Below are 27,433 nucleotides of genomic sequence, written 5' to 3' on the forward strand. Positions count from 1 at the left end.
CTACCACGTCAGCAGATGCCGCGCGACGTGGGTCCAGTCATCCGTTGACGGCCGATGTTTGACCATTGACAGCTGGGAGAATCCATCCTTTGGATCTTGTCTGTCTCCATGCATTTGAAGCGAGCCATCGGTCCCCAATCAGCTGCGGCTTTGCCATTCGGCTTCATCCGAATTACTTCTTGCCATTACTAGCGAGTAGCGACAAAGGTGGTCAATTTGCATTTAACCCCTACATATTTTACTGATATACTTTACAGTTACGACCTTGCATATTCCTTATTTGCGAATCCTGAGTTAAGTAAACTTTTCCTTTTGGCTGTTAAGTAAGTAAACGTAAGTGCAGGGTGCGATTTGTAAAACATGAACATATAAAGTTTTTCTTTAGTTAAAGCACCTGGGCTGTTAATGGACCATTATTGCCAACTATAGTTTAAAATGGGCCAGGCTATTGATGTTGATAGCCCCCACTTTTTGTCTTAAGCCCACTATCCATGGGATATAATATTCATAAACATTACTATGTACTTGAGAGAAGCCAAAAACCCAACGGTCCACTTATTAAGAATTAAACCACAGATGATTGGTATTATCCAACGGCAGTAGGTAGTATGGGGTCCCGCCCAAGCATGGTCAGATGACAACATAAAAAAAAAACCCTACCACTTGTGTATTTGTGTTTGGAGCTAGCTTCAGTAGCTCAATGGTTTGGTCCAATTGGGCCGCGCAATAGCTTATAGAAGATTAGAACGTTTAGTTTGAGAGTCTAGTTCAGTGTAGTAGCAGCTCGATGAGATGAGATGATTAATTTATGCATGACTCACTTTAAAATTTTGTATTTATATATAAGAGGGCTGAAAATCTGTAGCTCTTAGTGTGTTAAAAAAGAAACTTGATTAAGAATTCTATACAAATTTCTTACACGCGTACGTTTGAATGAGGTGATGATAGCTGGAATCGAAGTGGAATGGTCCATACGCCAATAGTCATCACATGAGAAGATGATAATGATCATAACCAATGGGCAAATTGGTAATTAGCTCAGCATGCAGAAAAGATGATGCATGCATGCTGTACCCAACTCTGTGATTAGTATTAGCTGGAAGATGCAAATGCTCCACTTAGTCCTAATAAGAATGCTCTGTCTTTCCACCGAATCTCTCACCCAAAACTGGATTAAGACAAATCAACCTCCTGATCTGATGCAAATTAAGACAATAGTCTTCTCTAAGCATCACACATACAGCTGGAGATATCATCGTCTTGACCAATACAGACAAACTTATTCTGTAATTAGATAGGAATACTTGTTTAAACAATAGTCTAGAACCATTATTTGGGTAATATACAAAACTTGATTCCATCCAACCCCTGCCATTTGGACTTGTCTAAGGAGACCCTACTATTTTTTGGAAAAAAGAAGTAGAAAGCTCCCTCTATGATGTTGTTACAGGCTTACAGCATCTCTGGCTTATTTTTTTTGTAGCTTTCTGTGGCAGAATTAGTACATCTAATATAAGAGATACCAAATGAAGCACATCAGTTCTCCATCAGAAAAGGCTCTGATCCTTTTGAAATAAGCTGTTGAATATTTCAAGTACATGATACTGGAAAATAGACCCTGCAACCAACACTGATGACAATTTCTTTCCCTCTCCTCATGACTATCAACGACCCACAGAATGTTCAAATTTGGTTCCATTTGAAAGATCACAACAACTGTTCCAAGTGAGATCAGCACAAATAAGAAACATATGACATTGTCAATATGAAATCCTTGGAATCTTGGTAATTCACAATGCAGCATCTGGACCAAGGTTATTCTAAGACTTCTGAAGAAAGGTAAAACTATGTGGAACTGTATGTATGGTCCCATCTGAACAAAATTTTCTTACAAAAGAATATGGCCTGAAGGAATTAGGCTTCTGCAGGCTGAAAAGCAGAGCTATCTACACCTCTAAAGAGAGGACCTTTAACTAAAAACAACCCTGGAAGAGGGATGGTGATGTTCTGGGATGGAGCACCAAGTTAGGCAGCCTTCCCCTAACAAGCAGTTAATTTGATATTTGCAGAGTCCTTCTGATCATATACTTCGTGTTCTCTTCTGTTCCTTCACTCGATCTGTTCCCCTATCAGGTCGAGGCCGACGACCAAGAATGAGATTCCTTGAAAGAGAAGGAAGTAGAAATGTATACCCTGGGCAGATAGCAGGCTTCGAGCTGCAGCAGTCAGGAGAAGGAAGGCAAGTGCTAGTTCTTTCGTATAAATCCTGTTGTGTTTTTTCTTGGACTGCTTCTTGGGAAGGGCTTGCTCCTTTGCCATGGTATCAAGGTTAGGCACGGAGCCACTTCTTTGGTGCTTAGGCTCCTTATGCACCAAGGAGATGAGATCGCCTTCAGAAGAACGACCGGATTTCTTTGTCACAACCCACTCGTAGGCACTGCCAAGCTGAAATAGGCCTGAGATCATGGCATTGAACTTGGTTACTGACATGGTGTTTTCAAAGAGGAGATAGGGTACGATGAAGGGGAACGATCTTGGGGCCGGTAGAATGTTGAGGAGGGACATTGCGGCGGGAATGTAGCAAACCACCCAAGCAGGAAGCTCGGCTTCAGGGACAAACATTGTCATAGGAAGGATGATGCAGAAAAGTGTGAAGGAGTAGAAAGGTAAGATCAGCTTCCGGAGGAGGAAGAATAGAAATATCAAGTTAGCCTTCTTCCAGAAGGCAATCTGCAATAGAAGTGCTGAGCGTTAGGACAAGGAACATTCATCAACTACATTTAAAAAAGAAGTATAAGAATGAAACAGATATCTATAAAAAGCTAGGCTAAGTATTTGATCATAGATTAAGTACTTCATAAAGGAGAACACATTTTATGATAGCTAGAATATAAGCATAGCTGGGTTAATCTAGCTAATACATGCCAGTTCCCTATCACTGATGACAACATCTATGCTATGAGATAAATAGATGTCAGTCTGCTGAGAGGTTGATTTTCTACTGGAATAACGCAGAATAGAATATAAAGGAACATTGGCAAGTGGCCTTTCACCTCATGTTACTACTTAGCATCTCAAACGATGGTGGTATTGATGGTACCTTTGATCGTATAATGTCTGGTAAGCAAAGCCTAAACAACTGCATTGGGCCCGAATGCCATCGATGCTGTTGTTTCCTGTAAGCCTCATATGATTCCGGCAATTCGCATTGACACTGTCACCAGATTCCAAGATGGCAAATCAATTTAGGAAAACTCACTAAAACAAAAAATTAGTCCATTTACCAAGATGTCTTTTAGTACCTCTACATCATTGAGGAAAACAAATTTCCATCCTTTGAGATGCGCTCGGACTGCAATGTCCATATCCTCCACAGTAGTTCTCTCCATCCATCCCCCTGAATCCTCCAATGCCTTAATTCTCCACACACCCGCAGTTCCATTGAAGCCAAAGAAGTTAATGAACACTCCATTCACCTGCTGCTCCACCTCAAAGTGGAAGCAAAGATTAATGTTCTGTAACCGGGTTAACAAGTTCTCATCCTTGTTCACAAATGACCATCTTGCCTGCACCAGCCCCACCTCCTCATTGTCCTGCAAATTTCATTAATCGCATCTCGTTAGAACTCAAATTCACTACTTAACAAAGAAGTTGAAGCAACAACAAGATGCCCTCTAATTCTACCTTAAAATGCGGCACGGTGCGTTTCAAGAAGTCCGGTGTTGGCTGGAAATCAGCATCAAAGATTGCGACAAATTCATAGTCTTTAACGTAGCTACAATTCATGGCAGATTTGAGATTCCCGGCCTTGTACCCATCTCGGATTACCCGGTGACGGTACACAATCTGAGCTCCATTCTGCTGCCACTTCTCCACCTCCTCCTTGATCAATGCCCGCGTTGCAGGTTCATCTGAATCATCCAAAACCTGAACCAAGAAGTTGGACTTCGGCCAGTCCAGATTACAAACTGCGGCGATTGATTGCTGATACACCTGAAAAATCCAAAATCCACCACCAAAGGCAGCTAATTTAGACAAAAACTCGCAACGCTAACTCCCAAAATCCAATCTTTAGTTCACATTCCAGCTTACCTCTTTCTCGTTGCACATAGGTATTTGGACTAGCACCATGGGGAAATGCTTCCCGGATTCGGGATCGTCGGCGAAATTGGCCACCTTGGCCACAGGCCTTATCTTCTTCAAATGGATCCAGAAGCAACCGAGGCAAAGGATTAAGCGGTCTGCGCTCTGGATTAGGAAGAGGACGACGCAAGCATTGGTGAGGAATTGCAGCAGGGGAGCGATGTAATCGGCGCGGAAGCGAACCCAACCGGAATAGATGGATTCTAAGAGGCTATGGACGCCAAAGGAAGGAAGCACGAAGTTTTGGAGGTCAGGGGCGGTGAGATGCCATCCTTTGTAGTAAGCGGCGACCTCGAAGCCGAGGAGGAGAACCGAGAGCCAGAGGAAGACCTTGATGCAGGAATAGAACCGGCTCCGGAGTACAGGGCTCTCCCCCGGCGGAGATGCGCCGGCGTCGGTGTCCATCCTACCGGCGGTGACTCGGCGTCGGACGGCGGAGGCGAGTCCGACGGCGGTGGAGGCTAGGTTGGTAAGGCAACCGGCGGCGCGGTGCGCCTTGAGGAGGAGGACCCACGTGACCTGCTTCGCGTTCTTCCCCCTTCCGCCCTTCCTCGGGCGCGCCGGGAAGTCCCCGGCGCCGGCCTCGGCGACGTAGTCCTCGTCGTCCGGCGACGAGATCTCGGCAATCGACCAGTTGGGGTTCTCCATCTTCACGATCACCGGCGTTCCCCGGTGGGTCTCCTTCCCCCACCAATCGAAGAATGGCGCCATTACAAGTATCAAATGTACCAATCTCTGTTCTCAGAGGTTAGCGCATAAGACTTCGACTAAATGCCCAGCCCCGAGATGGAAGCTTGGAGACAAGCTGCCGCTTTAAGAAGGGCTTCGAAGAAGAATAAGAACAGCTCAACACGTCTATCGGTCCCAAAAAAAATAAAAAAAAAAACGATTTTTAAAGGGAAAAAGGTCTCTTTTATCTACTATTTCCTTCCCATGATTACCGTGGAGGAAAGGGAAGGGGGAGCAGGAGAAGGAAATGGAAATGGAGTAGTTTATCTCAAAAGTGGGATCTTTCTATCACCACGCGGTTGTTGGGATTAAACAAGGAAGGGAAACAATGAGGAGGTGATCTAGGTTGGGGAGAGAAAATGGAGGACCTTTTTGTATATACGAGAACGACGTTTCCTTCCTTCTTCGTCTTCACCATTTTAGCTTCGAATTAACCTCATCCTCTCCTCGAGGTAAAAGTTCGGTAATGGAGAAGAGTAATTTTGGTCGGTTCTTTGTTTTTTTCCTCAACAGAATTTGAATGGAAAATAGCAAGCAAGAGGAGGACCACCTTTATTTGACCGTACGCAAATTATTAGTGGATTAGGATTAAAACAAGGAAATTTCGAATTAAACACCCCACATTTAAGCCAATTCGTAGTCCTAGTCCTCCACCTTTTTAACGTCTTTTTACAAATCGCACCCTACTACTTTTTTTAAAATAAACTTGAAAGTTGATTCGATTAATGATATGGTCACCCTTTCCCTTCGCGCCCTGTCATTAATAACCTTTGTTCACATTTTAAATCCACAGCAGATAGGTTACCTTTCTCTGTCGGTGATTAAGACCAAGATGGATCTCAGGGTTAAGCATAACATATATAATTTTCATTCAAATTAGTCATCCAAAATTCTTTTTTGTTTTTCCTATCTACAATTAAAATACCAAAGTGGCACGGGTCGTGTTACAGGTAACACGTAATTATTGTCTTGCTTTATTGATATTTTTATTTTGAAAAAAAAAAAGAGAGAGCAAATTTCCACATGGCAATTTGCAAATAAGCACTCGTTTTTTTTTTTTTTTTGTCAATTGGGGGAAAAATTTATATCGGCGTAGGTTGTAGTAGAAGCGTCAACAATTGTTGTTAATAAGAGCGTACCATCATTTAATGCCATCCTTTATTCCTAAACACAAGATTATTATATAACATAAGTATACACATAAAATAGTATAATAACGCTGAGACACTACAGTCACGTAAACAATATCATCTCTCTCGCTCTCTCTTTTTTAAATTACAATTGGAACGTGAACCCAACTCTTAGCAAACCGCCGCGTGTCCGTCGTTTACACGCCCCTCTATCTCTCCACGATCGGCGCCGGCGGCCGGCGAGGGGCCCCTGTCGTGCACCCCGGTCCGGGCTTAATCAGCGGCCGCGCACGTCAACTCTCCCCCTATTTTACTCTCTCTCTTTTTTTTTAATAAAAAATATACTTTAGTCCCTCCCATTCCGTATAATTTATCTTTTTGATCAAAGTGAAAGGGGAAGCTTGATAAAAATAATAATTAAGTGGAAACGCATTGTTATGAGAGCATTTGGCGTCGGTGCTCAGAGTATTTAGTTATAAAAAAAGAATGGCTGGTTGCTTGGGTTTATGAAGTCACTGCACTAATAAAGTTGATGTTGTGGTGCCAATGTCTCTGTCTGCCTTTTGTCTTTTGGCCCTCTCCCTGTTTGGGTTTAAATTTTCGCTACTAAATGGCCCCCACTATGCTGGCCCTAATTACTTGCAGATGCTCCCTCTAACGCAAACTATTCAACTCAATTTTCATTTGTTAGTAGTATTGAACAAAAATGTTCGAAAGAAGTAGAGAGAGAGAGAGAGAGAGAAGTTGAGCATCAATCAAGTGGGCGGATGAGGTTAAGGACTCGCAGCATTGCAGCGCATCCTCCGACAAGGCACATGCAAGTGCGATCTAAATGCTCATTGAGATACTGCTCGATTTTATTTTTAGCCCCAACTTGATTCGTATAAATACAAATAATTAATATCCAATTTTCAAATTTTATTTGGAGATTCCGACAAATAGGCAGATAAAATGGGTAAAGATAAGCAAAAATCCACAATTCCAGCCATTCAAAAACGTGGGTTGCATAAAATTGTGTCGGCATATAATAGAGATGATGGTTAGAAATTAGAGCCACCGACACCTGAAATAGGGGGGATAGGGAGGTAGGTAGGTGGGTAAGGGAAGCACGTAATTTAACTTCTCTATAAATACTTTAAAGAAACTTTTGATGAAGTTTTCGAGCCCATATTAACCCGATCTTAATTTTTTTCTTTGAAGTATAATAATAAGTTCGGTTTGGGTCTTGTACACTAATAATTCGTGCATGTAACCACATGAAAATGTGGGCTGAGCACATGAGGTTTTGTTTGTATGTCCGAATCATGGCGATGGATGGGTGTTTAAATGGTTAATTAGCCGGATCGAAGCAAAGGACAAAGCTTAAACCATGTGCCGCTTGTCTTTACGCTGGTACACGTAGGCCCAGGTTTTTACGTGGCAATCGGACGACACGCCAGATGGTTCGCTGCTCTGCTAGACCTTCGCACGTGTTTTGGCCCATTGGGCCCAAAATCATTTGAAACCCGAGTATCTTTTGCTTTGTATTATACTGTGTAGCTTACGTTTGAAGTAGCCAACAACAAATGAATTCAATTAAACAATTGAAACGTAAAAGGCAAGTAGAAGTCAGTCACACTTTTAGATTTTGGTACAAGACTTGCCGTCTTTTTCTCTTTCAGGCTTTAGGAGTTTTGGTTGGTGCTTTTCTCTTCTCTCGTCTTTTTCCATGTGAGGACATGGTCTACTCTTTCCTGATGTCAAGCTGCAAGAAAGGAAGAAATGGTGACAATTTAAGGTCTATATATGAGGATTAAGTTCACGGGATATACTGTGAGAAGTAGAACCTTGCAGTCTTTACACTTCTTTTTGATGATGCCGCCTTTGCTGTCTCCTTGCAAGTCTCCAGCTGCAATTTGTATTGAACTAATGATGTTCGAAATCCCGTTTCACTGAAGAACTAAAATAAGGGCATTTACCTACCTTCTGCAATTGAAGATTGCTTGAACCCAATTTGGTTTCTTCTACTTGTCTTGCTGTTGCACTGCGTCTTTGCTTGATTAGCTTGCTGCTCTTTCCGTGAGATGTTCTTTTATTTTGCTGCATCAAGTGAATATTTTTAATTAACTTGTGGAAAGAAAGAAAGGGAATAGTGAATTGGTAAACGTACGCATATTCCATCTCCATGCCCGAACGCAGTCTTAGTCTCTTTCTGTGGTTCAATCTGAAGCCGCCTTCTTTCTGAATTTGCCTCTTTCAGGATCCCTCTTTCCTGAATACAGCTTATATTGTTAAATTCATCTAAAGCGCCAAATGTAGTAGTTGATTATATAACCTCAAAGGGAACTCACATTAGTTCTTAATCTAAAAGGCTTTGGATTCGTAGTTTTCTTCTGCTTCCCCCCGTTGTCGGAATTGCCATGAGACTTGTGTTGTGCTTTTATTACCTACACCATGATGAAATTTCAGAAACAGTGAACATGATAATGAAGCTAATATGCAAGAAAGAACAAAAGAAAGAATAAACTTTAAAACCTTTTGAGGAACATTCTCACTCGTCCTGGACTGCAAGTTTTCACTTTTATAATGCGCTGTGTTTGGAATCACATCTCTGGCATCATTTCACAGTACAAGAGTAAGTATAATTTTATCGGGGATATGAAGAGAAAATCATCAAAATGTAGATATATCAAAGCTGCGAGTGCAGTAATGAAACTATTTATCATACCCTATTCATTGGTTGCAGATTATATCAACCTGGTATGGTTAGTCTCATCTTCAACCAAAGACTAAAAAGTGGAAACCAATGAAGTCATAATGCTCTCATTTACCTGGTTTTATCGCTAACCGAAACATTTTCCTTATCGTCATCAAATTCATTAACGTGCTCCACATTTTTGGGATCTCGCAGAAGTAAATGTTTACTTTCTAAATCTTCTTTGAAGTTTTGTGTTGTCAAGTCATTGGAGCTTGCACATTCTGTTGTATTAGAAGAAGGGGGAATCTTTGTTTTGTTCTTCCTTTCTTCTACCCCCGGGTGAATACATTTCCGTAAAGAACTCAAATTTGTCTTCTTCAAATTCGTTGTCGATTCTTCACCTCTATTGGAGCCCTTTGTACTAGATAGGTATCGGCTAGGTACAATCTTCTTCTTGCTAGCTAAGTTGAGCTTCTTCATCTTGGTGCAGACATCAGACACTGGGATTTGGCTCTTAGGAGGAGGAGGAGGAGTGCTCTCAGTTGCTTCCTTTGGCATGTTGGCAAATAATGCCTTAACGACAGTTCCATTTCTAGGTGCTGCAATTGGTCTCTTTTGATACTTTACACTAAGAAAAGGCTCCTGCTTGGCTAGGGATTTTCTGTTCCGTGGCGTCGTTAAGGCCTTCTCTGCAGTTGAGGCTTGAGCTCTTGTCTTTGGTTGGGCTGGTGTGGATCTCAAGCTGGAAATTGGGTGATTCTTGATCTTGGCATTCGCCATCTTCTCGGGAATGGAAGTGACAGTGCTCACTCTCATAATTCTACACTTGGGTGGCTTTGCAGGTGCAGAATGAGGGCATTTTACACTTGATCTGAAAGAGATGCGATTCCTTTTTACATTTTTTTTCTAGATCATATCACATTTTTTTTTCAGATAAAAAAGGCAATCAGGTTAGTAGATGGTACCTTCCATCTTGTCGATATAGAGATTTATGAAGTCGAACGTTGGGGCTTCTTGCTGCCATCACCTATTGAATTCGTGGGTTTGGTCTAAATGAGATGCAAAATGATTGGAAAGGATAGAGAATAAAAGATATAGCTAGAACTGCAAACTAACCCGAAGCACGAAATGTTTATGCAAAGCATCAGGGTCGACTTGCTCATGATTTTGGTCGCACCCTAAACAGAAAAATTCAGTGTCACAAATCTCATATACAATTCAAGTGTCCTAGCATCAGAATTGAATCTTTCAAGAGGAAAAGAGAAAGAATTCATTGGTCACAAGGTAAAAACCCAGTTCAAATCGTTCAGAGAACCAAGCGAGAGGAGTACTTACCGATACGAACGCAGAACCAAGAGCTATCGTCTGGACGAGACCGATCAGGGACGGTGAAATCGACGAACTTCGGAGCCTCGATATCCTCGTAAATCTCATCATCTTCTTCGATTACTGCCGATTTCCTCATCAAGTCTAGCCTTAGATCCTCCATTCCAAAGCAAACAAGAAACCAGAGAAAGAAGGGATCTTTGGAACTTATTCAATGGGTAATTTCCTTATGGGGTTTCTCCTCTTCCAGATTTGCCTTCAGTTTCAAATCTAAAGAGGCTTGAATGTATTCCACTGGTCCGAAACTAGCCGTTGGAGCGGCTTTTTGGACAAGAAATTTAAATAAATAGGGCAGTGATGAGGAAAAGGAGGTGCATCTGTCCGCATAAAAGATTTCTGCGGAGCGGTTCATAAAATAGATTCGTATGTGGTCACATCTGATGAATTTAACTGATTCGACCGTTTGGCAAAAGAGCTAGTCAGTGAAAGCCCTAAAGAATCCAAGAGCATGAAAAAGAAAAGATAAATAATAAATTTAAAGAGCTAAATCTAATCGATTAGTAAATAATGAAACCATGGAAGAAAAAAAATAAAAATAAACGCATATTAACTTTAAAATTGTGTGATTTTTAAGTTTGAGCTAGAATTCCACACATGGATTTTGGTTGCACCCGGCATTTTGACCTCTTATCCCAGTGGGGCTTTTATATATATATATACATGTCTGAAGCTAAAAGTTATCATAAAACTAACTCTGGAAAATGAAACTCCTAGTCATTGCCACCACTGGACATAAATTCTCGCCCAAAAGAAAAGGAAATAAAAAAATCAGCTTTACTGTCATGCTCATACTGCCTTACACATAGTAAGAGGCATTTAGAGCACACAATTTCCCCCAAAAAACAGAAGAAAGGAATGCTATTGATCCTCGTGAACATCCGTCTCATCAAAGATCTCTTCCTGCATGAATAAGAAATAGCAGATGAATAATTTTCTTTCTTTTATTTGCTACCAGTCATAATAAAGTAAAGATTCATTAGAATACCTGCAATAGCTCTTCAATGACATCCTCCATTGTTATTATCCCGATTGCTTCTTCGTACTCATTGAATGGTTGTAGGTCTGTGTCATTTATATGCAGAACATTTGCTGCAGAATCCCTTGACCATCTTCTAACTCTATTGCCTCTACTAGAAATCTGAGAGTTGGGATAGCTCTTCCACCTGTGCAGCGGTTTGGTAATTTTCACCATTTTGTCAACAGGCTTCTGATCGACATCAATGTCTAGACTCAAATCTTGTATTTTTTTTCGGTCCCGATATAGTATTCCAGAGCAAAACCAGGAAAACTATTAGGAACATAATGATCAAGCAAAAGAAAGCCTGAATGTTCCACAGTAGCCAGCTCAAAATTAACACGTGGAAAGATATAAGTAAGCTCTATAAAAGGTTATATGTATCTTACCACCATCCAGGCTGTTATTTTCAGTCAGATTGTTTTTCTTAACGACGATCGCCATGTGGCTATGACCCTTCTGAAACTCATTTAAGATGTCATATAGAGGCATGTCTTCTGTAACCCTTCGAATCAACAGATATAGTATATAGATGAATCAGTTAAAGATATATATATATATCTTCTAAATCATGAAGTATATGTCCACCAAAACCAACCTAATCCAAGTATGATCGCTTTCAACTAAAAACCATACCGTGGGATCTTGCGAATTGTGACATTCTTAACCGGAACCTCATCATCAGGGTGTATGGATAATAAATTCTTCACCTATAATTTAGTGAAGACATTCCAGAACATATGAGTATACACAGATTTACATCTACTAAAAAGCATGGTAGAACTAAAAGAGAACAGCATCAAAGATTAGTTCATCCTTGTGAACAAAATACACATTATAGCTCAATAAATCAGCAATCTTAGTCGGCATTCTCAGTCTAAGCATCTTAAAATTAATGTGTCCTTATCATAAAATATTCCTGTAATATTGTGGCCCTGTTCCTAGGAGCAATCACTGGAAAAACACAGAGCTGAAAATATCTGGGGAAATGATCCCCTGGAATTCAATGAGTAAATGAATAGTATATTAGAACAAACAGCTATCCATTTGCATACCAACAACTATGGATATATCAGGTTATGAATGCATTTGAACACTTTATGTGCAAATTTATGGGACTACACATGCACATCTTATCAAAATTTTACTGAAATGTTAGAATACTTCTAGGATACAAAAAAAAAATCACGGCACTGCACTGTTATATTGTTGCTGCTAATTTTCAGAAGTTTTACTGTTTCAATAGATAAAGAAACTTGGCAACAGTGGCAATATATATTCAAGCATAATGAGTGATGCAAGGATGATAATTTCATCTATTTTGTTGATCATCATCATTCCAATACTTGCTTAAGTAAGCTTCTTTTGTCTAACAATTTTCAGCGACTCTATTGCATATCAGTCCGCTAGTGAAATTCATGTTTAGTTTTGTATAGTCTCAACTCCATCCTACATAAAGAAGATTCCTGGGGTCACTGTGACTAAGTTGTTATGGCAAGTAAATAAGTGAAGTTGACACTAAATGTTCAAAATCAAATCACAACAGTCATAACCTAAACAATGATGCAACATTACTGCAAACAACAACAAGTGCATACAATTTCAATTCCAACAGAGTGTTAATGCATGTGTTACCAGTATTACTCCAATTATGTTTGTCTTTTTCTCATAAAAAACTGGCACTCGACTATGACCCTTGTCCAAAATCTCTCTCATTAAAATCCTGCACAAAATTAGATAAATGACAATGATGCTAACATTCAGTTAACAAGGCCATCATGCTTCCCTTGATTCTAAATAAGAAACAAATGAATAACTGGCCTATCAAGATTTCTGTTGACATCAATGGCAAAGGTTTGACACAAAGGGGTCATGGAATTCCTAGCTGTCTTCTCAGTGAGCTCAAGTGCTCCAGCGATGATGGTTGTTTCGTCATGGGTTAACTCCCCTCCTTTTCCAGCCTGCTCGCAGAATCGAAAGCATTGAATTCACAAATACATTATTAGCTTCTTGATTCCAATAGAATGCTAGAGAGAGAGAGAGAGCGAATAGAATCCATGAGCCTAGATAACCTAAAGTCACCTCATTTCCATGCAACTTAACTAGTGTTTTCAGCTCTGCGCGGCGGAAGAGAGCTACATGACCATCCCCTAGCATATAATCCAATAACTGAAAGAATTAAAGATTTGAATTCAGAGATCATTGCAATGCATAGTTGTTGCTGAGAAAACTCAACTCTTCACAACTGCGCCCCATTAGAAAAAGGATAGGAGGAACCTTGCTGATTGGATACGCCACAGGAAAGCATATCCAGACAAGTACACGAACTACCGGAGCAACCGTTGCTCCAATTGCTAATCCATGACGAGAACAAACAGACTGTGGAATGATCTGTTTATACACAGAGAAAAAAGAAAATTTTGCATCTTTAGGATGTTATTGATTATTCTGCAACCATTAAGAATGTTTGTGACCTTGAAAGGCTCACCTCACCGAATAGAAGTATCAATGTGACCGAGATCAAAATCGCACCCCATGCTGTAACCAAACTATCGAGAAAGATAGGCAAAGCCTGGATCAGGAGAAAAGAAAAGAAATCAAATCCAAATACATTAATTCAAGAACATCCAGAGTTTCTGTCATGAGTTTAAAAGAAAGGTTACCTCCATGGCAGCGGAATTGCAGATGAGAAGAGTACATAGGAGCAGATGTTGCTTCCTCACAACAGGCAATATTTTAGCTACAAAAAAAGAAAAGAAAACAAAAACAATTACATTGGTGGAATCTACCAAAGATGGAGAAGAAGAAGGAGGTGGTGGATCGATCGGTCACCGGCGTGCTTGCGATCCTGCGGGGTGCCGGACTTGGCGAGGACCTCGAGATCGACGAGGCTGAGCGACATGAGACCCAAGGTTAGACCCGACATGAGACCAGCGAAGAGGACCAGCACCACGATGATCGCCACGTGTTCGAAGAACTCCACTCCGCAGCAGTCGTACTCCACCGCCATCCACTACCACTACCACTACCACTACCACTACCACTACCACTACCACTACTAATCTCGATTGATCACTTTATAAACTCGTACTAATTTGCTTCTCCTTCGACGTCTTCTCTTTGTTCTCGTGCCTTCGTTTTTGCGGCTGGTTAACTAAGATGGCGCTAGTGCCGGCTATCGTAACGGGGGAAGCGACGGGTGGCGATTTGGTTGGGCCCACTCGTACTCGTCTGGACGTAGTCCGCTTGATTGGTTTTTATCTTGGACCGAGTCTGGGGGAATTCGAAACGGATAAAGTGCTTACCGGGTCGGGTCGAGTCGGGTCGGGCTTGAGAAGTTATATTTGTAAGGCCCAGCCCATATGTAGAGAGAACTAGGCCCGGCCCAATCAAAGGATGCCAAAGAATAGACTCCCCATCTCGATTAAGTTAGGACTAAACCAGGCAGGATTATAGCCCCCCAAATAGATTGGGTGGTATAGGTATACTGGTATTACGATGAATTTCCTTTATAGTTTCTCTCCTGTATATATACTATTCTGTGCTCCGTCGGTTAAATAAAATCGTATCCTAGACTCGAAGAAATTGAAAGAGCTAGCTAGTCTTCGACGCCAAAGTCTGTGATAAGTCCTCCCTGAAGATGCATGCGTCCATGGAATAACGAACGAGGGAAAGAGATGGTTTGGATGCCTTCATTGTCATATATCTCCACGCCATGGAATTTGAAGATGGTGGTGCTGATTAGACGTGTAGGGGAGATGAATTTTAATTGAACTGAGACTCTAAGTGATGAAAAATTAAAAACCTAATAATTAACCAATGTTGGACTTTCCTGAAAGTGTTTATTAGTCCTCTTTGATCAACAAGATCTAGAAGAAAAGTAACAGCGACACGGTACGTATCTAGACAAAATCCCCTATCTATGAATCCACATGAGACTCAGCTTCTCTAGGCTTTTCCGCATGGATATTTCCCAGTACTCCAGAAACGAGTTTGTGGTTTTGATCATTCCAAGCAACCATTTTTCCACGCAAAGTTTGCAATTTTTCCACATTCATCAGCTATATAAACCCACTCCATTCACAAGGTGCACATCATCCACCATCTATCTAGTGTTCTACTATGGCATGCTCATCAAACCTAGTCGTCACTTTGATTAGTATCATGGCTCTAGCCATGGTACACAAAACTCTAGCCCAAAACTCTCCACAAGACTTTGTCAAAGCCCACAACACCGCGCGCGCCGCCGTCGGTGTCGGCCAGGTGACGTGGAACACAACCGTGGCGGCATACGCGCAGAACTATGCCAAGCAAAGGATTGGTGATTGCAACTTGGTGCACTCCGGGGGCCCTTACGGCGAGAACCTCTTCGAAGGTTTTGGCGCCGCCTTCACCGCGGCGGATGCCGTCAATGCATGGGTGGCGGAGAAGCAGTACTACGACTATAACTCCAATACTTGCGCGGCCGGAAAAGTTTGTGGGCATTATACTCAGGTGGTGTGGCGTGCATCCACTAATATTGGATGTGCTAGGGTTGTTTGCAACAACGGTGGCATCTTTATTATCTGTGACTATTATCCTCGAGGTAATATAGTAGGGCAACGCCCTTACTAACAAGGCCTATAGCTAGAAGATTGGTATGGTAATATATACTTATACCTCTCTCGAATAAGTATTTCACTTAGGCCATTACGTGTTATAGCGAATAAGGCGAATAAGTTATGCTGTTATTGTTTCTGCTATCTTGGAGTGGATGATCTGTAGCCTGGCAGTAGAAAGTTCCTGCATCTATCTATAATTTTAATTTTGCTGTTTCATGTTTGGAACCCGTTCTTATAACTGCATGATGAACAAACCATTCAAATTCAAACTAGATAACATTCAGAAAATTTTACCAAGTGAACCTTCTCGATATCATTACGCAATCTACACCTGTAACTATCTAAAAACTTACATACGTATCACATGCAATACCAAACCTATATTACAAATTAGATTAAAATAACTAAGATTGTTTCATTCATTTACAAGCGATTAGCCCAAAAAATTATAAGCAATAAATTAATGCTAGGTCGGTTATTAACTATATATGTGGAAAAGTTCAGACTAGAGTACTATATGCTGTGGTCTCTTGGATGGCTAATACAAGACCTAGATTTCTTGCACCAATAGCTACTCGTCCACGTATCGACTTTTTTTTTTATTCTCCAGTTATTTGTTGGCACGAATTTTGACTTCCGATAGATAGGCGAACAACTTGCTAAAATAAAATTAAAATAATAAAAGAAGGATAGATAGTATAGTTTTTTTTCTTTAGTTTCCAAATTAACTATGATCATAGGGAAGCAAAGGGTATAGAAAAGAGAAACTAGATCAGAGGATTAGAGGGGACCAAAAGCAAGTTGTTAAGCGAAAGACTTAACAATTAAGACATAGCATATTATGGTGGATTATACTATTATACTGTTACTTATGATTTAATATCTTTCAGATCCTGCTAAGTCAAGATAAGATAAACATCATAGATTACTCGAGATATCAAATCAGAGTCCGTTTGATTCGGCATATTTAAAAGGATTATAAGACCAATTTACTATACAGAAACGTGATTGTTGCGGTTTTTCTAATTATTTTGGTACAAGTTCTTGTCACCATTCAGGAGAACTGGTCAATTAAGAATTTTAATTAAGATAAGAACGTACGACGAGATTGTTGTGCTAATAGATCGATCATATCAAGAATTTGTGCACTACTGTATTATTGAAGCAAGGTAAGATAGAATTGTGTGTACATTTATACTGAGATAACTAAGCATCTTAAATTATGTGAGAATTATTTCACGTTTGCCTGGTTTATGCTAGGTTCATAAAGAGATCTATTAGGAGTCCTAATAAGTTTCATATTGCATTAATTATAGGATTAGTTTTATGATCATCTGGGTAAATCGTCACATGGAACTTGTAATAATATATCTGCGTATCATTTACTATTATATCCCAGTTTTTTAAAATTGACTTCCTGTAGATATATACTATACTCGAGAATAGTATGTATATTCGAGTACTAGTTTATCCAGGCTAAGCTTAGACTTCTTCAACATTCATCAACTATATATACCCCCTTCCTTCTAAAGGAAAACTTCATCCATCCAATAGTGTTCGACTTCAACAATGGGGTACTCATCAACCCTAGCCTTTGCTTTAATTTGTGCCATGGCAGTAGCCATGGTTCAAACCACCCTAGCCCAAAACACTCCGGAAGACTTCGTAAGGGCCCACAACTCTGCCCGCGCCGTCGACCGCGTCGGCCCGGTGACTTGGGATGCCACCGTGGCGGCGTTCGCGCAGAATTACGCCAACCAGAGGAGAGGAGATTGCAGGTTAATCCACTCCGGTGGGCGTTACGGCGAGAACATATTCATGGGCTCCGGTAAAGCCTGGTCGGCGACGGACGCCGTCAACTTGTGGGTGTCGGAGAAGAAGGATTACAACTACGCCGCCAACACGTGCGCCGCCGGAAAGGTCTGCGGGCATTACACTCAGGTGGTGTGGCGTACCTCGGTAAGGATTGGATGTGCGAGAGTGGTGTGTAACAATGGTGGAATCTTTATTACTTGCAACTATGATCCTCCTGGTAACATCAATGGGGGACGTCCTTTTGATGAAGATACTTGGTCAATTATATAGCTACATAGGCTATATATAATGTTTACACTAGCTCTTTCTCTCTCTAAATAAGGCCATCGAGAAGATCTAGCTGGTGGAACCTACGGGGAAGACGTCTGTCTGTATGGCCCAGCGTGGTGTTTTAGTTTCATAAATAAATTTGGTTATGCTGTTGTTGTTTGCAATTTTATCTTTTCCAGGGGTTTCACTGCAAATAACCATCTATATTTTCCAATTAATTATCCAAAACGAATGAGAAAAAAAAGGAAAAGATTATGACTGAATTATCTCGTACGTGCTGACCATATTCAAAGACCGGCGGATCGAGTTGTAAATTTGAAAACGTAAGGTTGTTTTTTTTTTTTCAAATTAAAGTGTACTTAGGTGGCTATTTACAAAAGAACCCTATCTTTTCTTTAATTATTATCAGGAATTAACTTTGCGTGACGCAATATTGATGAAAGGCCACGCCAGACCTCGTCAGCTAGCAAAATGGCCCACAGGCATTGCATCACTGATCACTGTACCTAAATTGTTTGCAAATATTTGGGTCACATAATTTCCTACAACATTTGGGCCAAGCTCTGATATGGACTCCATTTGCAGCCCAGCCCATCTAATGGTGCAGTCAATAGTAGTCAATGCTCGAGTCAAACAGTAGAAATTCCAGTCAGTAGTCAACAAAAAAAAATATCAAACTAAAGGTATAAAATTTACAATTTTGTAAGATTAAAAGAAAAATTAGCTATGACCCGTCATCAGGGTTGGATGGGTTTACTCTCTCAATGTAATGTATATATATATATATATATATAACGAACTCATAGTGTCCAATTCAACGAATTAATAAATGACGTTATATAACATAATCCGACAATTGTTGTTCGAAAGACATTGTCCACAAAGAAGCCCCCATTTGTTGGGACGTTAAGCTCACGTCGAACACGAATTACGTCTACAAATGGGCTTAGTTGGCCCCCATTTAATTTTCTATAACTCACCTATAAATAACTCCCATGATTTCTACCAGAGTTCCAAACGAAAATTAATAGACAGACATGCCTCTACCTTCCTCTTCCTTCTTCCTATCTTTGTTTGTAATCTTCTTCTCCTTGTTCTCCACCATTACCTTAGATCCGAACACCCCGTCAAGACTTCCTCGACCTGCATAACTCCGCTCGGGGCAACGTCAACGTCGGTCAGATATCGTGGAGCGACACGGTGGCGACCTACGCCCAAAACTACGCCTGCCAAAGGGCGGACGATTGCCAGCTCGTCCACTCCGGCGGGCCCTACGGCGAGAACATCTTCATGGGAGGGGGGCGACAGCTGGACGGCGGCTGACGCCATGAACTTATGGGTATCGGAGAAGCAGTACTACGAGTACGAGTCTAACTCGTGCTCGGCACCACCAGATAAGAGCTGTGGGCATTACACTCAGGTGGTTTGGGCCAATTCAGTGCAGCTTAAATGCGCTAGAGTTACTTGCAACTATGACCCACCTGGCAACGTTAACGGAGAACGCCCTTATTAGAGTCATGCACGTTGTTGCTCACTTTGCATGCATGCATGCATGGAGCAGGTGTGTACGTTGTGGTTTGCTAATGTAATAAGCTCCTTTGGTTTCTACATACGTTGATAAACTTGATTTACATAATTCGTAAATAAGTGAGTTAAGGCTGTGTTATCACTACTCTTCTTTCACAAATGATTCGAGTTGATCTTTTTCTCTCCCGCAAAAACTGTTTGTTGTTTAAGTTTCAATATCCTTGCACGTGTCATAGATCATGTATGTATCGAATTTTGTTCCTTTATAGTGGTTGATATATGCCTCTGTGCCAATATTCCTGAGCTCCCCAGCCACTCTTTTGGGCCTAAAATTTACCGTTTGTTGTTCATTAGTCTTTGGGTGGCTCTTCTCGAAGAATGAAATGATCGTTGCAGGATTCTCTTGAGCGAGCGTAAAGAAGAAAAGAAATTCTGCCAACGTCGGCCAGAGCAGCGTTTTGAGGGTCAAGGAAGTCTTGTGGGGGAGTTTTGGGCATATATCCACAAGTAAGGATGCATGCTTTCCTCCTGTGTGGACGTAATTTGATCTTATCTCTAGTAAATTCTTTCTTTGAAGTGGTCATGGTATAATAACTACTTTCGTGGAAATGAAGGGATAATCTGTTGCAGTTTAATTTCTATGGCCTGCATGTAACTACCATTCCGTGCTCTATCCGTTTATGAGTCGTGTCATAGACATGTAGAAATTTAAGAGAAAGTCTTGAACAACGACAAACTCGGCGACAATTCCATGGAAAATAAACGAGGCCGAATTAAAGAGACGTTTCCGATCGAGGCTTCATTTTTCATATTCTCCATGCCGTCGAATTTGATGGTGATAAGCTACATAAGGGAGACGAATTTTACTTGAACAAAGACTCTAGGTAATGACAATTAAAAACCTAATTAATGAACTATAGTGGCCTCATGTCCTCTTTGATCAACAAAAGTTCTAGAAGAGAAGTTACAGCTTACTAGGTACGCCCATAGCTAGAGGAAAACTAGGTATTAGTAAGCGCGGTCATGGAAAATTAAGGCATCAATCTTATTGCTTGACTCTTACTTGCAGCTTCCTCGAAGACGCATTGGATACGGCCTTAATAATATCCGATTTTTCAGATACTTCGATACCCCTTACTAACTAATATAGAACCCGTTGTAAGAGCCTTTGATACGCTATTAAAGAATTTATTAGTCAAAAGCTCATCACATAATTCCGGAAGATATAATAAATGCATCAAATGCACAATTACTATTTCGTAGCTCCTCCCATGGGGTTTGTGAATTACCTTGAGGAGTTGAGTTGATAGATATGAAGAGATAACTTTGTAGTTATTGGATTGTATGCATATAGATGAAGATATAATTGTCGTTAAATTATCTTTCGCTAGGGATTGTGAATACAGATGAAGAGATGAACAAATAGGTAGTCGTATCTCTCTCTATATTCTTCGTAGCCCAGTATTTGTAACGGAAAAAGAACACAAGATTAGAATACATCGATGGAGAAAGAGAGATCGCCATTTACTTTCAATGTCACATGTAGTATTGCATCCTTTTTAACAATCAAACCGTCGTGGAACTTAATTATAGTCTCCTCTAGTCTTGTTAAATAATCTAGATTAATTCTACTTTTATGGAAGCGTGTGACTTTGAAAATAAGTAGTTAGCAATATTAGTCGATATTGAAAGGATAAGCCAAGCTAATCAAGATAAATGTCAATAAATTAGTTGAGACAGAAATATTTCTCTCACCAAACTTTGGTGAACGTAAGAAACCGTATAGTCTAAAAAACTCAAAAGTCTGAAACAACGAACTCATGAGCAACATATATAAATATATATAACATTGCGATACAAGATAAATATCACTTTATTTAATAAATAGAAGCCACGTAAACATTTGTCTTCGTGAATTTATTCATGCAGATAATTAATAGGCATGGTATTCGCATTGGAGCTTATTTGACACACTTCAACACATGCTCGATCCAAATCGTAGGTATATATTGCATTCATCAAATTGCAAAGTACGTAACGTAACCTCCCCCAGCCCTAATATGGGCGTTCTCCCACATAGTTGCCAGGTGGGGAATAGTTGCATGTTATGAAGGTTCCACCATTGTCGCACGTAACCGCAGCACACCCTAGGTATAGCGAGTTAGCCCACACCACCTGTGATAAAATATTAAAAGTTAAAATAGCTTTTAGATCTGTAAGCTTAAGGTTAAAATAGCTTTTAGAGTAATTAGAGGTGTAAGAGTAATCTCGATGAGTTAACAATTAATTAACCTGAGTGTAATGGCCGCACATCTGGCCCTCCACACAACTGTTGCTATTGTAGTCATAGTACTGCTTCTCTTTCACCCACAAATCCACGGCGTTGGCCGCCGTCCAGCTAGCCCCGGCTGACCCCACGAAGATATTCTCGCCGTAGAGGCTGGTACCGGAGTGCTGTAGCGCACAATCGCCGGCTCTTTGGTTGGCGTAGTCTTGCGCGAACGCAGCTACCGTGTCGTTCCACGACATTGGGGCGACGCCAACGTCAGCCCTAGCCGAGTTGTGAGGGTCGAGGAAGTCTTGTGGGGAGTTTTGGGCTAAGGTAGTGGTGGAGAACAAGGCGAGGAAGATTACAACGGAAGCTAAGAAGGAAGAGGAAGGTAAAGCCATCTCTATTTTGTTTATCTATCCCTTTAATTAGAAGCTAATCCCTGATGGAAAGAGATAGAGGAGAGTTTGGGGTATTTATAGGTGCAAGGTCGTGTATATGGTTTAAATAAAAATTAATAAATGAAAAATGTGCTTGTAGCAGACGCAAGAGAATGCTTAGCTCATTTGCAGACGTACGTAATTTGATATTATCTTCCATTGTTTCTTTGAAGTGGTCATGGTATTCTTTGAAGCATATATGCAAGCACGTTTCGTGGAAAATCGCGCGAAAGGCAACTTGCAACTTGATGGCGGCTTCTGCATGGCTCGATCTGAAACTAATAGCTTTATTTGGTTTGCTACTAACTATTTTAACTTCAAGCTTAAACCGCCATTGTACGTAGCAAGAAATAGTGATAAGCAAATCCTACTTCGTATCTTAATTGTTAATTTATTACATCTCTCTCTCTCTCTCTCTATCGTAGCTCAATACTTTTGACGGGAAGTACTTTAAAATCCATGTGCATCAAAGCCTAGTACACCTCATCGAAATTATACTTTTTTTTTTCAAAAGAATAATAATTTAATCTATCATATGAAAAAGCATATGTATATAAAAGAGAGACTTTATAGAGGGGGCCATATATAACTAATAATACTTTGAGATCCTGCTAAGCCTAGCTAATGAAGATAAATATCAATAAATTATTTGGTTTTGGTTCAACTAACTGTCTTTCACACAGTCAACTGGCATTGGTTCAACTAACTGGCTGGCTGCTATTGATATCAGAGCCCGAGCCTTTGCCTCGGATTTCTCTAACTTGTAACCTTTTAAACTGCCTAACATATGCATTAATTAACTCCTACTAAATTAATTTAAAAAAAAAACTTGGGAAATGAAGGTATCTTTTTTATTTATTTTTTTTAAATTTTTTATCTTTAACAATTTGTTGGCACATCCAGCTCGTTCAAACGAATTCTGGAACGACATTATTATTTTTCCAAAAGAATCACTGAAAAGGATAATGACAAGGCTGTAGTTTTAATCCTCAAAAAATTGAATGGACTAAGATAATTTGTCTGGATTGAATGGCCTAAAAATACAATTAGGTCTCGTGAAGATTTTGGCTTGGTCTATTAAAGCTTGATCACTATTTATTTTGTTTTGGAGAAGGTGATAAATCAATCGGATTTTATAGTTCCGCATAACTCAAAGTCCAAATCACATAAATTTTAATTTTCTCAAAATAAAAATAAAAATATATAAATTTGAAGAATAAAGAAATAATGTTTTATTCCAAAATATATATTTCTAGCGATCTTTCAAGAGTGACTAAGTGTTGACGAATATATACATATATATAACCAATAATTTTTTTCGATCCTGTTAAAGCAAGCTAATCAAGATAAATGTCAATAAATTAGTTGAGATATCAAATCAGAGTCCGTTTACTTTTAGTTCGACGCATAATTAACGGGATCGTTTAAGACCAACTTGTCAATTAATATAAGAACTCAAAGTGATCGATGTAGTACCGAAAAATATCATATAATATTTCATTGTTGTTATAATTGAAGCAAGATGAGAAGGAATTATATCTAGAGACTGAGTTTAATTACCATTTTTAATATATTATGTAAAAATTAGTTATGTTAGCTTTGTCTATACTAGGCCAATTTTTTATCTCCTATGATGAGACGAGAAAGAAATTTACTCTGATATATTCTATACAAAGATGGTCATTGTTTTACTGCTTGTGTCATCGTGTGAGATGATTTGAATCCTCACATTTGACTTGCAATAATGTATACGCATATCATCTTCTACTATATTTCAAACTAGTTTATTATGTACTGCCTTCAATTATTTCGAATTGACCTATAGTAGATAGTACAGTCAAGGATAGATATTAGGATATATTCGACTAAGTATATCAACGTAAAGCTTAGACCTCTTCAAACATAACTTAGGAAAACCGTTTTGGCAGAACACAATGTCACTCCTAGGTTTTGAAAGAAGACGATTTATTTCTTATATTCTTTTAATTAATGTGTTTCGGGTTATGCAGAACTGATAAATCCACTTTAGTATCACCTTCTGTGCAACAACAATATATATATATATATATATATATAATATATATATATATATATATATATATATATATATATATATATATATATATATTATGGTCCTGTCTTCAAAAAATTAAGCTGAGAAAAAATAATATATAATAAAGATTATAATGAACGCGAATGAAGAACTGTGAGCTTGATTTGGTACTGTAGAAAAATGAAACGACATAGAAGATATGATAACAACCATACTCATTATTCTTTAAAACATTAATTCCATGCATTCGAATACACGATATTATATATACCAGCGCAAACATAAACATGTAGTAAAGCATAACAACAAGAAACTAACATTATTGCCCTTAGTTTTATTTAAGAAGATACCATGCATGCATGGTGTGCTTCATGCACTAGGTATATAGAGACACATCATGCATGCAAATTGCAAAGCACGTACGTAACGTAACGTCCCTCTAATAAGGGCGTTCCCCCTCATAGTTGCCAGGAGGGTAGTAGTTGCATGTTATGAAGGTATCACCGCTATCGCACGTAACCGCAGCACATCCAAGTTGCAACGAATCGGCCCAAACCACCTGAGTGTAATGCCCACAGCTCTCATTTGGTGGTGCCGAGCACGAGTTAGACTCGTAGTCGTAGTACTGCTTCTCCGACACCCATGAGTTCACGGCGTCAGCCGCCGTCCAGCTGCTGCCCCCTCCCCAGAAGATGTTCTCGCCGTAGGGCCCGCCGGAGTGTTCGAGCTGGCAATCGGCCGCCCTTTGGCTGGCGTAGTCTTGCGCGTACGCCGCTACCGTGTCGTTCCACGACATCGGGGCGACGCCAACGTCAGCCCTAGCCGAGTTGTGAGGGTCGAGGAAGTCTTGCGGGGAGTTTTGGGCTAAGGTAGTGGTGGAAAACAAGGCGAGGAAGATTACAACGGAAGCTAAGAAGGAAGAGGAAGGTAAAGCCATCTCTATTTTGTTTATCTATCCCTTTAATTAGAAGCTAATCCCTGATGGAAAGAGATAGAGGAGAGTTTGGGGTATTTATAGGTGCAAGGTCGTGTATATGGTTTAAATAAAAATTAATAAATGAAAAATGTGCTTGTAGCAGACGCAAGAGAATGCTTAGCTCATTTGCAGACGTACGTAATTTGATATTATCTTCCATTGTTTCTTTGAAGTGGTCATGGTATTCTTTGAAGCATATATGCAAGCACGTTTCGTGGAAAATCGCGCGAAAGGCAACTTGCAACTTGATGGCGGCTTCTGCATGGCTCGATCTGAAACTAATAGCTTTATTTGGTTTGCTACTAACTATTTTAACTTCAAGCTTAAACCGCCATTGTACGTAGCAAGAAATAGTGATAAGCAAATCCTACTTCGTATCTTAATTGTTAGCTTATTACATCTCTCTCTATCGTAGCTCAATACTTTTGACGGAAAGCCCAAAAGGATTAATAGAATGCATAGAACAAGAGAAATCACCAAGTGCTTCCTTACCTGTTTCATCGCATTGTTAACATTCGTATCGTATAGCAAACAGTTGAACGTCCATGCATCTAAAGTCAAATTTGGTGTCCAACGTGCCAATCTCGCCTTTGGATTGAGAAATATCATGATAGCAAAGTTCAAACCAACCAGACCTACTTTTTAGCAAATTGTTAGAACTTACTTCTGGTTGCCAAAAATAAGAAAAACGAAAGAAAGAAGAAGTAGAAAAACCCTGTCTTTATATTGTTTGTGCCTAACATGGCCCAAGTTGTTAGGCACAAACCCCGTCTTAATTTATATCAAAGGAACGTACTCCTTAGTCGAACAATGCTAAACTGAGCTCGATCAAAAGTAAACGCGAGTTAGATTAAACTCATTTTTAATACCCTAACGAGGGGCCGGCAACGATTACCTACAAATTGGGAATATGAAAGATTTAGACCTTGCTATTAATTAGCCTCGTCATTAACGGAAGCTCACCCCCTTTGCCTGTGCAATTTATAGATGGCTATCCTTTTTCTTCTCGTTTGTTTAGATAAAGCCCGGCCATGGCTCATTATTCATCTCGGTGGGTCTTTTTGAAAAGTAAAATTACCGTTTAATATCGGCACCGAATACTGACTTTGATTCGAATATGGCTATGTATACATATACCAATTAAAACATTTGAAAACAAAAAAAAAGAAAAAAAAAAAGAAGATCCTGCTAAACCAAGCTAATCAAGATAAATATCAATAAATTAGTTGAGATATCAAATAGTCGGTTTACTTTTAGTTCACCGCATAATTAAAGGGATCATTTTAAAACCAACTGTATAGGAACGTGATCGTTGGCTTTCCTATTCATTTTGCAATACGTTTTCAAGAATTGGTCAATTAATATGAGAACCCTAAGAGATCGATGTACTACCAAAACAGATCATAGTATTTCATTGTTGTATAATTCAAGCAAGATGAGATGGAATTATTTCTAGAGACCGAGTTTAATTAATTACCATCTTTAATTATGTAGGAATTAGTTCACCTTTGCCTCAGTTTATACTCTGCCAATTTTCTTATCACCTATGATGATATGAGAAAGAAATTCTGATTCTATACAAAGATGGTTATTGTTTCGCTGTTCGTGTCATCTTGTTAATTTAAATCCTTTAATTTGCGAATAATGTAATACACATGTAAATCATTTACTACTATATTTCAAACTTGTTTATTATATACTACCTTCATTTTTTATATAAAAAAAAATTGACCAGCGGTAGGTTGTAGAGTCAAGGATATATATTTGGATACATTCGATTAAGCATATCCATGTAAAGCTTAGATCTATATGGAATAAAACATTATTTCTTTATTCTTCAAATTTATATGTTTTATTTTTCTTTTGAGGACATTAAAATTTATGTGATTTGGATTTTGAGTTACGCGGAACTATAAAATCCGATTGATTTATCACCTTCTCCAAAACAAAATAAATAGTGATAGACCAAGCCAAAATCTTCGGGAGACCAAATTGGATTTTTAGGCCATTCACTCCGGACAATTTATCTTAGTCCATTCAATTTTTGGGGGATTAAAACCACGGTCTTGTTATTATCCTTTTCAATGATTCTTTTGAAAAAACAATAATATCCTTCCAGAATCCGTTTGAACGACCCTTCGGTTTTGAGAAGAAAAAAGACAAAAGGCTGCGTTCAAAATGAAATATGACCTAGATGTGCCAACAAATTGCTAAAAGGTAAAATTAAAAAAAATAAAAATAAAAAAGATACCTTCGTTTCACAAGTTTTTTTAATTAATTTAGTAGGCGTTAATTAATGCATACAATAGGCAGTTTAAAAGGTTACAAGTTAGGTAGCTCTTCAATTAATAAGATGGTATAGAAAATAATGTGATGTTGATTGATCGACATTGTTTCACAAT

At 39.5% G+C, this 27,433-nt stretch overlaps 7 protein-coding genes across 13 annotated transcripts; 2 read left to right on the forward strand and 5 right to left on the reverse strand.

Annotated features, from left to right (window-relative positions):
• Positions 1-1,122: 1,122 nt before the first annotated feature.
• On the reverse strand, positions 1,123-5,230 carry LOC140759309 (probable xyloglucan glycosyltransferase 9). The gene is made up of 5 exons (XM_073095834.1): positions 4,093-5,230; positions 3,685-3,993; positions 3,303-3,593; positions 3,101-3,214; positions 1,123-2,730 (listed from the first exon to the last, which is right to left on the reverse strand). The coding sequence occupies exons 1-5, from the start codon at positions 4,852-4,854 to the stop codon at positions 2,110-2,112; spliced, it is 2,097 nt and encodes a 698-aa protein (XP_072951935.1). The 5' UTR covers positions 4,855-5,230; the 3' UTR covers positions 1,123-2,109.
• A 2,231-nt stretch (positions 5,231-7,461) lies between these two features.
• Positions 7,462-10,177, reverse strand: LOC140759804 (uncharacterized). The gene is made up of 10 exons (XM_073096478.1): positions 10,015-10,177; positions 9,796-9,857; positions 9,645-9,706; positions 8,813-9,550; positions 8,517-8,592; positions 8,333-8,428; positions 8,152-8,253; positions 7,965-8,081; positions 7,829-7,890; positions 7,462-7,746 (listed from the first exon to the last, which is right to left on the reverse strand). Exons 1-10 carry the CDS (start codon positions 10,166-10,168, stop codon positions 7,623-7,625), a joined length of 1,593 nt encoding a protein of 530 aa, XP_072952579.1. The 5' UTR covers positions 10,169-10,177; the 3' UTR covers positions 7,462-7,622.
• Positions 10,178-10,357: 180 nt separating this feature from the next.
• LOC140759806 (DUF21 domain-containing protein At2g14520-like) lies at positions 10,358-14,179 on the reverse strand. Of its 7 annotated transcripts, XR_012104264.1 has the most exons (12): positions 13,913-14,179; positions 13,744-13,820; positions 13,569-13,652; positions 13,358-13,471; positions 13,163-13,249; positions 12,902-13,041; positions 12,716-12,803; positions 11,717-11,790; positions 11,470-11,585; positions 11,051-11,301; positions 10,866-10,965; positions 10,358-10,496 (listed from the first exon to the last, which is right to left on the reverse strand). XR_012104264.1 is itself a non-coding variant. In XM_073096483.1 (11 exons), the coding sequence occupies exons 1-11, from the start codon at positions 14,088-14,090 to the stop codon at positions 10,924-10,926; spliced, it is 1,248 nt and encodes a 415-aa protein (XP_072952584.1). In that variant the 5' UTR covers positions 14,091-14,179; the 3' UTR covers positions 10,503-10,923. The 7 variants fall into 7 exon arrangements, 4 of the variants coding, with proteins under 4 accessions (XP_072952584.1, XP_072952580.1, XP_072952581.1 ...); XM_073096483.1 differs by lacking the exon at positions 10,358-10,496 and having other exon boundaries at positions 10,503-10,965; positions 11,051-11,328; positions 11,500-11,585; XM_073096479.1 differs by lacking the exon at positions 10,358-10,496 and having other exon boundaries at positions 10,503-10,965.
• Positions 14,180-15,168: 989 nt separating this feature from the next.
• On the forward strand, positions 15,169-15,906 carry LOC140759555 (pathogenesis-related protein PRB1-3-like). Its single transcript, XM_073096143.1, has one exon. The coding sequence runs from the start codon at positions 15,203-15,205 to the stop codon at positions 15,692-15,694; it is 492 nt and encodes a 163-aa protein (XP_072952244.1). The 5' UTR covers positions 15,169-15,202; the 3' UTR covers positions 15,695-15,906.
• A 1,301-nt stretch (positions 15,907-17,207) lies between these two features.
• On the forward strand, positions 17,208-17,930 carry LOC140759554 (pathogenesis-related protein 1-like). Its single transcript, XM_073096142.1, has one exon. The coding sequence runs from the start codon at positions 17,251-17,253 to the stop codon at positions 17,764-17,766; it is 516 nt and encodes a 171-aa protein (XP_072952243.1). The 5' UTR covers positions 17,208-17,250; the 3' UTR covers positions 17,767-17,930.
• A 3,168-nt stretch (positions 17,931-21,098) lies between these two features.
• On the reverse strand, positions 21,099-22,015 carry LOC140759684 (pathogenesis-related protein 1A-like). The gene is made up of 2 exons (XM_073096315.1): positions 21,586-22,015; positions 21,099-21,468 (listed from the first exon to the last, which is right to left on the reverse strand). Exons 1-2 carry the CDS (start codon positions 21,961-21,963, stop codon positions 21,349-21,351), a joined length of 498 nt encoding a protein of 165 aa, XP_072952416.1. The 5' UTR covers positions 21,964-22,015; the 3' UTR covers positions 21,099-21,348.
• Positions 22,016-24,255: 2,240 nt separating this feature from the next.
• LOC140759685 (pathogenesis-related protein 1A-like) lies at positions 24,256-25,046 on the reverse strand. The gene has a single exon (XM_073096316.1). The coding sequence runs from the start codon at positions 24,990-24,992 to the stop codon at positions 24,495-24,497; it is 498 nt and encodes a 165-aa protein (XP_072952417.1). The 5' UTR covers positions 24,993-25,046; the 3' UTR covers positions 24,256-24,494.
• Between the last annotated feature and the right edge of the window lie 2,387 nt (positions 25,047-27,433).

The sequence above is a fragment of the Typha angustifolia genome, chromosome 4 (assembly GCF_048772165.1).
Source record: "Typha angustifolia cultivar Huaian chromosome 4, ASM4877216v1, whole genome shotgun sequence".
In the NCBI taxonomy this organism is placed as follows: Eukaryota; Viridiplantae; Streptophyta; class Magnoliopsida; order Poales; family Typhaceae; genus Typha; species Typha angustifolia.

What these genes read in the sequence shown, in the direction of transcription:
- LOC140759309 (XM_073095834.1), bottom strand. Translation starts at nt 4,854, where the DNA reads ATGGCGCCATTCTTCGATTGGTGGGGGAAGGAGACCCACCGGGGAACG. An exon ending in CTATGTGCAACGAGAAAGAG is followed by an intron (nt 3,994 to 4,092) that starts GTAAGCTGGAAT and finishes TGGATTTTTCAG; the next exon opens with GTGTATCAGCAATCAATCGC. An exon ending in CAGACATTATACGATCAAAG is followed by an intron (nt 2,731 to 3,100) that starts GTACCATCAATA and finishes CTTCTATTGCAG; the next exon opens with ATTGCCTTCTGGAAGAAGGC.
- LOC140759804 (XM_073096478.1), bottom strand. Translation starts at nt 10,168, where the DNA reads ATGGAGGATCTAAGGCTAGACTTGATGAGGAAATCGGCAGTAATCGAA. An exon ending in CTATATCGACAAGATGGAAG is followed by an intron (nt 9,551 to 9,644) that starts GTACCATCTACT and finishes CATCTCTTTCAG; the next exon opens with ATCAAGTGTAAAATGCCCTC. An exon ending in TCGGTTAGCGATAAAACCAG is followed by an intron (nt 8,593 to 8,812) that starts GTAAATGAGAGC and finishes AAATGATGCCAG; the next exon opens with AGATGTGATTCCAAACACAG.
- LOC140759806 (XM_073096479.1), bottom strand. Translation starts at nt 14,090, where the DNA reads ATGGCGGTGGAGTACGACTGCTGCGGAGTGGAGTTCTTCGAACACGTG. An exon ending in TTAAGTTGCATGGAAATGAG is followed by an intron (nt 13,042 to 13,162) that starts GTGACTTTAGGT and finishes TTCTGCGAGCAG; the next exon opens with GCTGGAAAAGGAGGGGAGTT. An exon ending in GTCAACAGAAATCTTGATAG is followed by an intron (nt 12,804 to 12,901) that starts GCCAGTTATTCA and finishes AATTTTGTGCAG; the next exon opens with GATTTTAATGAGAGAGATTT.
- LOC140759555 (XM_073096143.1), top strand. Translation starts at nt 15,203, where the DNA reads ATGGCATGCTCATCAAACCTAGTCGTCACTTTGATTAGTATCATGGCT.
- LOC140759554 (XM_073096142.1), top strand. Translation starts at nt 17,251, where the DNA reads ATGGGGTACTCATCAACCCTAGCCTTTGCTTTAATTTGTGCCATGGCA.
- LOC140759684 (XM_073096315.1), bottom strand. Translation starts at nt 21,963, where the DNA reads ATGGCTTTACCTTCCTCTTCCTTCTTAGCTTCCGTTGTAATCTTCCTC. An exon ending in TGTGCGGCCATTACACTCAG is followed by an intron (nt 21,469 to 21,585) that starts GTTAATTAATTG and finishes ATTTTATCACAG; the next exon opens with GTGGTGTGGGCTAACTCGCT.
- LOC140759685 (XM_073096316.1), bottom strand. Translation starts at nt 24,992, where the DNA reads ATGGCTTTACCTTCCTCTTCCTTCTTAGCTTCCGTTGTAATCTTCCTC.